The 13917-nt window shown below is 40.8% G+C and overlaps 1 protein-coding gene across 4 annotated transcripts in view; it reads right to left on the bottom strand.

Moving 5' to 3' along the window:
• usp24 (ubiquitin specific peptidase 24) overlaps window positions 1-13917 on the bottom strand; it is a 186236-nt gene that overhangs the window by 77565 nt on the left and 94754 nt on the right. For all 4 annotated transcript variants that reach the window (XM_043699013.1, XM_043699012.1, XM_043699014.1 and 1 more), the window contains exons 32-36: window positions 11377-11472; window positions 7848-8079; window positions 4719-4881; window positions 3824-3979; window positions 2388-2458 (exon numbers count right to left, since the gene is read on the bottom strand). In XM_043699013.1, the coding sequence (XP_043554948.1) occupies window positions 2388-2458; window positions 3824-3979; window positions 4719-4881; window positions 7848-8079; window positions 11377-11472 (718 nt within the window). The remainder of the gene's footprint in view (window positions 1-2387; window positions 2459-3823; window positions 3980-4718; window positions 4882-7847; window positions 8080-11376; window positions 11473-13917) is intronic.

Genomic DNA, 13917 nt, shown 5'->3' on the forward strand with positions numbered 1-13917 from the left:
GCCTAGGAGCAGAAAATTTCCAACATTCACAATGCACAAATGAAGGAACCTCTGAACTTGGCTCTAAATGGCTGACCCCTTATTCTGAAGCAATGACCTCTTGTCATTGAATCGCCAACCACTTTCTCACTACCTTTCAGTATTAAATCTGTAAAGCCATCTAAGAATTGAATACCTTTCAATGACAGTATTTCTCATTCTTCTAAATTCTATAAAATATTGGTTTGTTTTACTCAATTTCACTTCATAGTGTTGTGGACTAGGCCAGACCACTCAAAATATTCTTAAGCAGGCAATTTAGACCTAACTTTGCACTTTGTTTCGGTAAGTGCACAGTGAAAATTACCTGGAGTAAGATAGTTAGATTGGCTACAGTATTTTAAAACAGACAAAAAAGGTATTCAAAACTACAAACGTAACACAAAGAACAGAATAACCCCTACAGAACTCAACCTATCCAGCTAGACTTAATTATGCTGTACCGAATACACAAAACAGTCCCAATAAGCAAACTCCCTTTAAAAAACAGAATAAATGGAACACATGCTTACAGGTTGAAGTTGAAGGTCAGAAAAGAGAGAGCTTCCACACAACTCCCTGTTGAACTTCCTAGCTCAGACTAAACTAAAAACAGCTCAGCTCAGCTAGCTAAAGAGCTGACCACTCCCTTCTCGTTATACAGGTCACTTCTAAAGCATGACCGTTTTGGCCTGAAGTCTCATCTGCTTACATATAAACAAAAGGCCTCTCAAATTCCTTTTCATCTCTGTACTAAACCAAACTGATTAGAGTCTGGCCCAGTTTATTGCCCCTCTGAAAAAGAGTCAAGGACAGAGTCTCCTTGAGCTAAGCAACAGCGTTTAGAAAAAAAAGGGACTAGCTTTGTGACAATAGGACAGCACTTTTGGCTCTAAAATTGTTCTAATGAATCCTCATTGCAACGCCACAAATGCAGTTTTATCCTTTCTTCATTAAGGAAACCAAAACCATACAATGTTCCAGATATGGTTTCACCAAAACACTATCTAATTTTAGTAAAACATCCTTACGCTTAAATTGTAAGCTGGCTCCTATAAAGGCTAACATTGACCTTCTTAATGCATTTGCTCAACCAGCATGTTAACATTCTAATTTAACTACAGGTCACCAAGTTTATTGAATCACATCATTTACTAGTTTCTTGATTTGTGAATAATACTGATTTTCAATTATTCCTACTGACAACTTTACGTATGTCATTGGTCAAATTGGGCCACGGTCTCCAGTTTACATACTCAGTGATACTACTACCACACTAACATTGCTTCCTGAATCTTGGATGACAACATTCTGTGTAGTATCTTTCCCTATCACTCAAATGTCCTATACCTCTTCAAAATCTGTGTTCTCTTCACATCTGCTTTTCCACCTATCATTGTATCATCAGCAAAACATATCGTAGTAAAGTATTGAAACCACTGGCACAAAATGTAAAATAGCTGAGGCCCCAGCACAGATTCTTGTTGCATCCTGTAAATGCCCCATTTATTTCTATAGGTTTCTGTTGACTAATCCATACTAGTAATACTCCAAACCCCATAAGCTATCATCTTTCTTATATCTTCTGTTATGGGATCTGGGCATTACAGGCAAGCATTTGTTGCATATTCCTAACTTTCTTTGAATTGTGTGGCTTACTAAGATATCATAGACGGCAGTCAAGAGTCACGTGCTGAGATTTCCTTCTCTACAAGGCACGAGTGATATTATTTTTAAATGAAAATTGATGATAGCTTCACAGTCATTATTACTGAGACCACCTTTCACTTCAGATTTTATAAACTGAATTTAAATTTCACCAGCTGATGTGGGTGAGATTTGAACCTACATCCTCTGAGAATTAGCCTTGGCTGTGCAGCATTTCTTTACTTTGGATATCAGTTTAATTGCCTACTTCCGATGTGTTAGACAGATGTAAAACATTTGTTAAACATCTCTGCCATTTCCTTATTTCCCTTGATAATTTTAATACTTTAATTCGAAAAGATCCATGTTTACTTTCAATATTTACAAACTGCATACAAAAAGGTAAAACACAATTTTCAAGAGGATCTATTCAAAATATTTGTTTCAAAATTGTTGGATTCTTTACATTTATACTGCAGGAAACCACATACAGCTGAGTTTGTGAAGACAAGTGGGCACGTTTTCGTATTTGCTTGACTCCAGTGTCGTTATTGCTAAACATTCAAATTCACAATGGCAATCACTCACTCAACAGCACTCACAGAAAAGAAACCTTTAATTCCAGATAAAATTTTTGTATCTTAATTGCTCCAAATTAGCCCAATAATGTAGAAACCCATGATGCAAATTAGATTTTTGTAGGTATTTTCTATTTTCCTTACCTCAGCACTGGGGGATCCAAGTAGTATGTCAATGATAAAATCACTCACACAAGGAAGAATATAAAAAGAACCTAAGACAAAACAGCAAACCATGGTTTAAATGATCTTCTAGTCTATTGTTATCATTGAAAGCTATAAAGTATGAATCTGTTTTAACACAGATATTTCTCGGTTCAGGTTTTTAACATATTTTGGTTTCTTCAAGTCTCTACTCTCTAAGTTTTAAACTACTCTCAAGTTCTGAAAAAGGCTCACTGGATCCAGAACATTGACTCTGCTTTCTCTCCACAGATGCTGCCAGATCTGTTGAGTTTTTCCAGCACTTTCTGATTTTTGTTTCAGAATTCCAGCATCTGCAATTCTTTGGGATTTTTTTTTCCCCCTCATGTTTCTAGCCTTGTTTTACACTTCAACTACAGCTTAGGTCATGCAACTTCATTAACCTGTCCTCTATATTTCAATAAGTAGAGAAGATACTGAAATGATAGCTACTTTAAAATTGAATTTCCTTACTCTATGCGCAATTCATTTTTCCAAAAGCCATTTGATATCAAAATACATTGTACTTATTCTGCATCTCTTTTCCTGTGGCGTTGCCCACCAGTAGTTATTTCTCCTCTATCTCAGCTGCTTCATTTAACAGGACTCAAGTGTTTCTTATAACAAGACCTCACCATTTACATATAAGCTGTATTTATTAAGAGGAGTTTGGTGACATCATTTCTCAAGCAAAGTGTGCAGTTGAAATGGTGATTTAACAAAAGAATTTTTCTACTCTATTAGTAAATTTTAAAATAGAGCAAATGTAAAAATTAACACGAAGCAGAAATGCATCACCAAAGGATATCTTCCTGAACCATCCTGCAAAAGTAAATCTATAAGTAGCCCTCTGCATACTTTTTTTAAAAACATGGTGATACACTTTCACAGAGAAAGTATTTTTATAGATACATTCGATCCTTTGCATTGTATGTGATTTACTTATAAAATAATTCAAACTGATATTATGAAAAATAAACTTCACTTTAAATTAGATCTATCTTTCAAATATAACAGAAAAGTAGGGAACAGGAGCAGGAATAGGTCAGCCAGCTCAGTGAGTCTACTATGATCATGGCAGATCTTCTCTCCTAATGGCATTTTCCCATAATATCTTTAAAGTGTAGAAATCTATTGATTGTTCTCTTGAATGCACTCAATGACCGAGCTGCCCAATTCCTCTGAGATAGAGAAGTCCAGAGATTCACCATACTCTGCAACAAGAAATTCCTCCTCATCTCAGTCCTTAACATCTACCTCATTATCTGAGACTGTGTCCCTTGGGTTCTAGACACCTATGCCATCCCTACCAGGCATATACCCTTTCTACATCTACCCTGCAAGAGTTTAGTGTTAGGGTACTTCAAATAGATAATCCGTTCCGTGAAAGACATTACCTAGTTGCTGGCACCGGAGCTGTAAACATGTCACTAGGAGTGATAAGGCCTCTCGAGCAATGAGCGTATCTTTGGTGGAGACTGAGTGTTGCTTCACACATATGCCTGCATGCAGTGTGGTTGATTCACCTTCACTTCCTGAACTGCAAGTGCTGCCTGTACAAGTTAAAACAATTTGTGTCATCCGGCTTGAATGAGTTTTCTCCTGATCTTGCATTAGAAAAATTTGACAGTATATTTGATACTGCGCCAAAAAAGATTACTTCACTTATCCATCGTGCTATGAAACAATTTCTATGAAATTTATCAGATTACCATAGAAGCATTCTATGAAAATTCATGAAAACAATTAAATGTTAAATGTCAGTAACGTGAAATATTAGATTTGCTGTCTCACACCGATTGTTTCAAAAGCACAATTATAGAGCTGAGTTTCATCACAAGAGGCCACAGAATTAGAGAGAATGCATTCAAAAGCTGTAATTCAACAAAAAAATTTCTATGTTGTCAGAAAAAATGGCAAGTAGTGTGAGCACAGGTCCAAGAGTGAAAAGAAACAAATTTGGTAGATAACCCCAGATGACCAGAACAACATTAGCGGACAGCAAATTATGTTAATTCCTGACCTGCATGACCAATGATATTTTACAAGAAGACCACGGAAGAATATGACAATTGCTGAAAGAGATTCTGTAAACTGTGAAACATCATCCATTTGTTGTTTATGGCAAAGGTTCGGAGGCTTATATTAAGGTAAATAGCCAATTTATGCTACTTGTTCTGGTAAACATTTGAAAAAAGCTTTTTAAAGTTGGACTCCAATGTCCAAACCAAAGCAGACAAATAAAGATTACTTATGCAAGGAAACGTTTTGTAGGCACAAGGAATTCCTTACCTGAACTGCTGAGCCTATTTCGGATACCAACAGAAAACAGAGAATTGGTACTCTCTCTAATTGGCTGACAGCTCCCCACCAGGTCAAGACGTCCAGCAGCTGCGGCCCATGTCAGCCTCATGAAGCAGGCCACTGTTGAGGTGAAATCATTCACATCCATTGTCTGCAACATAAAGTTACACATGCTCACATTAAAATACAAAACTCTGGCACCTGATGCACAAATAGCTGGCACACTACACCTCAGAAGGTGAAAGACTGAGCTCAGGTTGAAACACAAGTGTAGCTACTACCCAATGATTACAGTTATGTGGAGATGCTGGTGTTGGACTGGGAGGGCAAAGTCATAAGTCACACAAAACCAGTTTATAGCCCAACAGTTTATCTAAAACCACAAGCTTTTGGAGTGCTGCTCTTTCATCAGGTGAAATGGGAGGTGATGCACAGATCTGTGTGCCTCCCACCACTTCACCTGACGAAGGAGCAGCACTCCAAGAATTTATGATTTTAATAAAGCCTATGAACTGTAACCTGGTGTTTTGTGACTTCTGACAAATGGTCCCAGTAATAACTTACTTAAACAACTAACATTAGATTCTTCAAATGAAGCTGATAAATCTCAAAATAAATTAGTCCCTTTTCTTCTGACGTGATAGGGTTCCCATAATCATTACCATCTCTTTCCTTATATCACATACAGGCATCTGTTTATTAACATACAGGGATATTTGAAGAAAGCTGAATGCCTAAACCCAACTTTATAACTGAGGTGCTTTGGAAGGCAAGTATAATCTCATGTTCATATGTGTCAAATGCCAAGGGAAAACCTGTAAAGTTTCAGTCCCAAATTTTCTCACTATAATAAAACACTGAACCCTTGTTGTAGATTAGATAAGGGTAGTTTGTGTTTTTATTTAGCTGTTCTAGTGAGGAGGAAGTGAGGCAAATATACATTTCTGCTTAATCCGTCCAAGTCCAGTTTTACATTTTTAATTCACACACTCTAAAATTCCATAAAATGGGTCAAAATGTACTGAAAAGATGTAGGAGTCTAGAAATACAAATGTGCTACTTCAGGTCTCTTCAATAAGAGGTGGCTAGTGCACGGTCTTTCAATAATATTTTTACATTGAAAATTTCCATCTTTCCTTTTTATGGCCTCACCATTAGGAATATTTGTACAAATTGTCCCCACCATCACAAAATTCTAGATCTTGCCTTGGTGGTGTTGCACTCAATATCCTTGCAAAATGAATTGTGGCAACTCAATGACCTTATTTGAATATTGATGTCTGTAAATGGCAGTTTCACGGACTGCAACTGGATAACAGACAGTAAACGAACTTTTACAAAAAGGGGTATCATGCGACAAGACTTGCCACCTTACCATTAAAACAAACTGTGCTTGCAAAATACCCGAACGTTAATGCACAAATACCTATGTTACACAGGTTGCATAAAGCATGAGAACAAAATGATACAGAAGCTCACAGAAATACTCAGCAGATCTGAATCGTAAACTCTTAATCTGAAGCAATCTTAAATTCGGAACAGTGTGCAACATTAGACGAGATTCAAAGAGATCTTCATCAACTGGATCAATGGGTTGAGTGGCGGCAGATGTAGTTTAGATTAGATTAGATGCCCCAGTGTGGAAACAGGTCCTTTGGCCCAACAAGACCCTCTGAAGAATAACCCACCCACCTCTGAGTAATGCACCTAACACTACGGACAATTTAGCATGGCCAATTCACCTAACCTGCACATCTTTGGAATGTGGGAGGAAATCTTTGGAATGTGGTGCACCCGGAGGAAACCCAAACAGACATGGGGAGAATGTGCAAACTCCACACAGACAGTTGCCCAAGGCTGGAATCAAACCTGGGACCCTGGCACTGTGAGGCAGCAGTGCTAACCATTGAGCCACTGTGCTGCCATGGATAAATGTGAGGTTTTGCATTTTGGTAAAATAAGCAAGGACAGGACTTCTACAATTAATGGTAGGTCCCCGAGTTGGAGACTCAGGGGTTTAGGTACATAATTCTTGCCTTCATTGTTCAGACCATTGATTATTGGAGTTGGGATGTCATGTGGAGTTTGTACAGAGGTCTCTTTCGGAGTAGAGTCATAGAGATGTACTGCATGGAAACAGACCCTTCGTTCCAACCCGTCCATGCCGACTAGATATCCCAACCCAATGTAGTCCCACCTGCCAGAACCTGGCCCATATCCCTCCAAACATCTTCCTATTCATATACCCATCCAAATGCCTCTTAAAATGTTGCAATTGTACCAGCCTCCACCACATCCTCTGGCAGCTCATTCCATACACTGGCAGCTCAAGAGTAGTGTGTCCACTTTTGGTTGCCCCTGTTATAGGAAGGATATTACTAAACTGAAGAGAGTTCAGAAAAGATTTATCAAGATGTTGCTGGAAATAGAGGGTTTGACTTAAAAATTAGCTGGATAGGCTGGGACTTCTTTCACTGGAGTGTAGGAGGTTGAAAATCAACCTTATACAAGTTTATAAAATCATGAGGAGCATAGATTACGTGAATAGCAAGGGTCTTTTCCCTAGGGTGGGGGAATTCAAAACTAGGGGATATATTTTTAAGGTGAGAGGAGAAAGATTTAAAAGGACATGAGGGGTAACATTTTTTTATAGTGGTGAATCCAGGTACAGTTACAATGTTTAAAAGACATTTGGGTAAGTAAATGGATAGAAAAAGTTTGGAGGGATATGGGCCAAGCACAGGCAGGTGGGACTAATTTAGTTTGGGAACATGATCGGCGTGGACTAGTTGGACTGAAAGGTCTATTCCGATGGTATATGACGCGAGAATCAAAGGTGAAAGGAATGGAAATCACTGCTGCAAAGAAAGAATTATTTGCATGGAACATAAATGAAAAAATAATTAGCTAAGTCAGCAAGTAAAAAACAAAAACTAGATTAACCAAGCACATGGCAATAAAGAAGAACCGGAATTCTGAAAATGTTATTGCTCATTGATGGCGGCATCATCCACAGGGACATAGGAAGAAACTTCAGAGTTGGCATTTTTCTGTGAAGTAGAAAATGGTATGCTAAACAATAACAGCATCATCCTTGTCCGTGATAGTTTTACTCACTTGTATTGCCACTCTGGCAGCAGGTATTATCTCCTCAATTCTGATAGATGACCGATCTGATGTCACACTCATCTGCCGCATTGTGGACTTTTCTTGACTACCACACATCGATAATTGTCTACTACTCTGTCGACTAACATTGCGAAACGGGCGAGAAGACAATGCTTCCATTCCATCCTTCAGGAAATCATCATCTAAAGTAGAAGGCATCATTTGGCCTACCAACAGAAACCTAGGGCAGAAAACACATGGCATTACAATAGGCAAACAGTGTTTCAAGATTTTAATAAACTTAAAATGTTTCTTTTCATTAGTTCCACTAAAATGGCAAGAAATCAAGTTTAACAAATTATTTTGGCAAGAGAAGTATTTAACAACTTGACGAGACTTTGAGAATGAATATGTCTAAACCTGCCCTTTGTTTCTTTTTAAAGTTTCATTATTGTAGTAAATGTAGTCCTTTTTTTGTCATTTTCCTACTCAAAATTTTAAATTGAAGTCTCCCAATATCTCTTTTCTCATGCTTGCATTTGAATGGCTGCTACTTCCTGAACTTGTAAAACATTTATGCTTTTGTACCATCTGAATTTCACCCCTCATTTTTGGAGACCAAATCACCCCAACCCAGCAATTTTTATCTTGATAAGGTTATTGAAATGTTAAACCTTGTAATGTCGAATCAGAAGCAACCCATTTAATCCCTTGATCTATTCTGGTATTCCATTACTTCACAGCTGATCTATGCCATTTATCTATCTTTTCTCCGGGCCTTTAATATTCCAAAACCATCTATTACAATCTTAATGTTTCAGTTGAACCGGCATCCAAGCTGTTTTGAGGGACATGAGTTCCAGATTCCAACTACCCAATTAGGAAACTGCAGCTGATAATCCACAACTCTGCTGCAGTAAACTGGGTCATTAAATTCATAGACCAGCAGACTGCACGATTATAAATCTTGAACTATTTATATTTATATGACAAACTGCTGAACAGGGTAACAGCAATCTTCAGTAACAAAGAAAGCAGGAATCTACTCACACTGCTGGTCTCCGAAAATGTGGAGAATTAATTGGGGAAATCAGTTTACAAAATCACTTAAACAACTGCATAAATAAATATCAGCATTAATACAAACGCCAAGCTATACAGTACAACGCTCTTTGGAGAGGTAAAATCAATTACTTCCAGAGTAACTTCAAACATTTCAAAAGCTGAGTTGTACTCTTACTTCATTATACAGTTGCCAGATCCCGAGTCAAATTAAAATAAATTCCACTGACAGAACGTGAGCATCTCTGCAAAACAGAGCTATTATTGCCCATTCGTAGCTACCCAGCAAAGGTGACTGTCTTGATACAAACAGGTAATTTACTTGGATATATCAGTGAACAATTAGGAGTCAACTATTTTCAAATAGGAGAATGGAAAGTTTTGTTCCTTAAAGAACCTTACTAAACAAACTTCATAATAGTTTCATGGTCACTCTTACTGGCACTGACTTTTATCAAGATTCAAATGACCAAACTCCGCACAATTTAACCTTACTTTCTCTGGATTAGCTGAGTAATAAGGATCACTATGCTTGTCAAATTGCCTGACAATAAAAAATGTTTGACTCATGATCAAGTCAATGGTTTTGATCACATGTGCAACACTTCAAAGTATATATTTTCTGGCGCTTAATTAAATAGAGTCATAGAGATGTACAGCATGGAAACAGACCCTTCGGTACAACCCGTCCATGCCGACCAGGCATCTCAACCCAATCTAGTCCCAACTGCCAGCACCCAGCCCATATCCCTCCAAACTCTTCCTATTCATATACTCATCCAAATGCCTCTTAAATGTTGCAATTGTACCAGCCTCTACCACATCGTCTGGCAGCTCATTCCATACATGTACCACCCTCTGTGTGAAAAAGTTGCACCTTAGGTCTCTTTTATATCTTTCCCCTCTCACCCTAAATCTATGCCCTCTAGTTCTGGACTCCCCCACCCCAGGGAAAAGACTTTGTCTATTTATCCTATCCATGCCCCTCATGATTTTGCAAACCTCTATAAGTTCACCCCTCAACCTCCGACGCTCCAGAGAAAACAGCCCCCAGCCTGTTCAGCCTCTCCCTATAGCTCAAATCCTCCATCCCTGGCAACATCCATGTAAATCTTTTCTGAACCCTTTCAAGCTTCAAAACATCTTTCCAATAGGAAGGAGACCAGAATTGCACACAATATTCCAATAGTGGCCTAACCAATGTCCTGTATAGCCGCAACATGACCTCCCAACCCCTGTACTGAATACTCTGACCAATAAAAGAAAGCATACTAAACGCCTTCTCCACTATCCTATCTACCTGCGACTCCACTTTCAAGGAGCTATGAACTTGCACTCCAAGGTCTCTTTATTCAGCAACACTCCCTAGGACCTTACCATTAAGTGTATAAGTCCTGCTAAGATTTGCTTTCCCAAAATGCAGCACCTCTTATTTATGTGAATTAAATTCCATCTGCCACTTCTCAGCCCATTGGCCCATCTGGTCACAATCCTGTTCTAATCTGAATGTTACAATAAAATTAATTAAAGGCAATGAATTGTGAAAATATTGGAATTTAGGGATAATTCCTCAACTGTACTTTAAGCATTGGTGTCAAAACATTGCTGATTTAAATGACCAGAACACCTTTATCTCCAATACAGCAACTAAATAGTCATACAGCACAGAAACCGACCCTTCGATCCAACTCATTTGCACTGACCAGACATCCCAATCTGACCTCGTCCCATTTGCCAGCATTTGGCCAATGTTCCTCTAAACCCTTCCTATTCATATACCTCGCCAAATGCCTTTTAAATGTTGTAATTGTGTCCACCTTCAACACTTCCTCGGACAGCTCATTCCATACATGCACCACCTCAGGTCCTTTTAAAGTCTTCGCCCTCCCACCTTAAACATGTGCCCTGTAATTTTGGACTTCCACAAATTTCTCTCAATGCCCGCCGCCATGGAACACACCCTTGGCTATTCACCCTATCCATGCCTATCACAACTTTACAAACCTTTATAGGGTCATCCCTTAGTCTCCGATGTTCCAGGGAAAAACCCTCAGCCTATTCAGCCACTCCCTATCGCTCAAATCCTTCAATCATCCTTGTAAATCTTTTCTGCACTCTCTCAAGTTTAACAACAACCTTCCCACAGAAGGGTGACCAGAATTGTGTGTACTGTTCTAAAAGTGACCTCTCCAATGTACTGCACAAATGCAGCATGACATCTAAATAATTAAACAATTTCCTGCTTTTCCCCTTTCAAAGGTTTTGACTCTTCACTGGACTATGCTTCGGGCTCCACTCTGTGGCATGTCATTCAAGTGGCTGAGTAGTGAATGCAGTGATCTTATTAGTCTGTGCTAAGTTTCACATCTTATTCTTTGTTAATGTTGCTACTCACCACCTCAAAAATCATTAGGCAAGTATACCTGACTATGGAAATGGTGCATTGTTGAATGATACAACATATGTGGGCTCTCACCTTGCAAGCTGCAGGCAGATTGAATAAACTCCTTGCCTTGTCTCATAGTCCACCTCAGATGGAATGGAATCTCTCTGCATAACGTTCACCACCAAACTGGAATACAAAAAGCGCAAAGTTGCATAGCTTTCTTTGGCTAATACTTACCAAGATATGCAGCAAGGATTGGACAACCATATTTAGCAGCAGTATTTTGATGGTGCTTTCCATTATGGAGTGATTGTCACCTACATGGGTTTCTTAAATTAAAATTACAGTAATTCATAGAACATAGAACTTTACAGCACAGTACAGACCCTTCGACCCTCGATGTTGCGCCGACCTGTGAAATTAAGCTGATGCCCATTTAACCTAAACCGTTTCATTATTATCCATATGTGTGTCCAAAGCCCATTTAAATGCCCTTAAGGTCGGTGAGTCTACTACTGTTGCAGGCAGGGCCTCTACTACTCTGAGTAAAGAAACTACCCCTAATATCTGTCCTAAATCTATCACCCCTCAATTTAAAGCTATATCTCTTTGTGTTAGCCTTCAACATCCAAGGAAAAAGGCTCTCACGGTCCACCCTATCTAAACTTCGATTACCTTATATGTCTCGATTAAGTGACCTCTGAACCTGCTTCTCTCCAATGGAAACAGCCTCAGTTCCCTCAATCTTTCCTTGCAAGACCTTCCTTCCATACCAGGAATACAGGCAGGGTGCCTGCAGAATGGAGAGATAAATGAGAGCGGGGTGGGGGTGGGGAGAAAGTAGCATAGAGTACAATAGGTGAATGGGGGTGGGGATGGGTATTCCAAGGCGGAAGATGAGGCATTCTTCCTTCAGGCGTCGGGTGGTGAGGGAGTGGCGATGGAGGAGGCCCAGGACCTGCATGTTCTCGGCTGAGTGGGAGGGGGAGTTGAAATGTTGGGCACAGGGCAGTGGGGTTGATTGGTGCGGGTATCCCGGAGATGTTTCCTAAAGCGCTCTGCTAGGAGGCATCCAGTCTCCCCAATGTAGAGGAGACCACATCGGGAGCAATGGATACAATAAATGATATTGGTGGATGTGCAGGTAAAGCTTTGATGGATGTGGAAGGCTCCTTTGGGGCCTTGGATGGAGTTGAGGGGGCATGGACCTGACCAGGTAGTCACAGAGGGAACGGTCTTTGCGGAAAGCGGAAATGGGTAGGGAGGGAAATATATCCCTGGTAGTGGGGTCTGTTTGGAGGTAACGGAAATGTCTTCGGATGATGTGGTTTATGCGAAGATTGGGAGGGTGGAAGGTGAGTACCAGGGAGGTTCTGACCTTGTTACGGTTGGAGGGGTGGGATTTGAGGGCGGAGGGGCAGGATGTGGACGAGATGCTTTGGAGGGCATCTTTAACCACGTGGGAAGGGAAATTGCGGTCTCTAAAGAAGGTGGCCATCTGGTGTGTTCTGTGGTGGAACTGATCCTCCCGAGGGCAGATACGGTGGAGGAATTGGGAATGCGGGATGGCATTTTTGCAGAAAGTAGGGTGGGAAGAGGTGTAATCCAGGTAGCTGTGGGAGTTGGTGGGTTTGTAAAAAATGTCAGTGTCAAGTAGGATTTCATTAATGGAGATGGAGAGGTCCAGGAAGGGGAGAGAGGTGTCAGAGATGGTCCAGGTGAATTTAAAGTCAGGGTGGAATGTGTTGGTGAAGTTGATAAATTGCTCAACCTCCTCACGGGCGGACAAGGTGGCGCCAATGCAGTCATCAATGTAGCAGAGGAAGAGGTGGGCAGTGGTACCAGTGTAACTACGGAAGGTGGACTGTTCTACGTAGCCAATAAAGAGACAGGCATAGCTGGGGCCCATATGGGTTTCCATGGCTACCCCTTTGGTCTGGAGGAAGTGGGAGGATTCGAAGGAGAAATTGTTAAGGGTGAGAACCAGTTCAGCCAAACGAAAGTGTGTTGGTGGAAAGGTACTGTTGGGAACGTCAGGAGAGGAAGAAACGGAGGGCTGGGAGACCCTGGTCATGGCGGACGGAGGTGTAGAGGGATTGGATATCCATGGTGAAGATGAGACGTTGGGGGCCGGGGAAACCGAAGTCTTGGAGGAGTTGAAGGGTGTGGGTTGTGTCTCGAATAAATGTGGGGAGTTCCTCGACTAGGGGGGGATAGGACAGTGTCAAGGTAGGTGGAGATGAGTTCAGTGGGGCAGGAGCATGCTGAGACAATGGGTCGGCCAGGGTGGTCAGGCTTGTGGATCTTGGGAAGGAGGTAGAATCAGGCGGTGCGAGGTTCCTGGACTAGGAGGTTGGAAGCTGTGGGTGGGAGATCCCCTGAGGCAATGAGGTTCTGTATGGTCTGGGAGATGACGGTTTGGTGATGGGGGGGGTGGGGTCATGGTCGAGGGGGCAGTCTTCAAGTTGGTGTCTGGCTTCAGCGGTGTAGAGGTCAGTATGCCAAACTACCACTGCACCCCATTTATCTGCTGGATTGATGGTGAGGTTGGGATTGGAGCAGAGGGGGTGGAGGGCTGTGCGTTGTGAGGGTGAGAGGTTGGAGTGGGGGTAGACAGGTTGAGGCGGTTAA

Source organism: Chiloscyllium plagiosum, chromosome 11, assembly GCF_004010195.1.
Source record: "Chiloscyllium plagiosum isolate BGI_BamShark_2017 chromosome 11, ASM401019v2, whole genome shotgun sequence".
NCBI lineage: Eukaryota > Metazoa > Chordata > Chondrichthyes > Orectolobiformes > Hemiscylliidae > Chiloscyllium > Chiloscyllium plagiosum.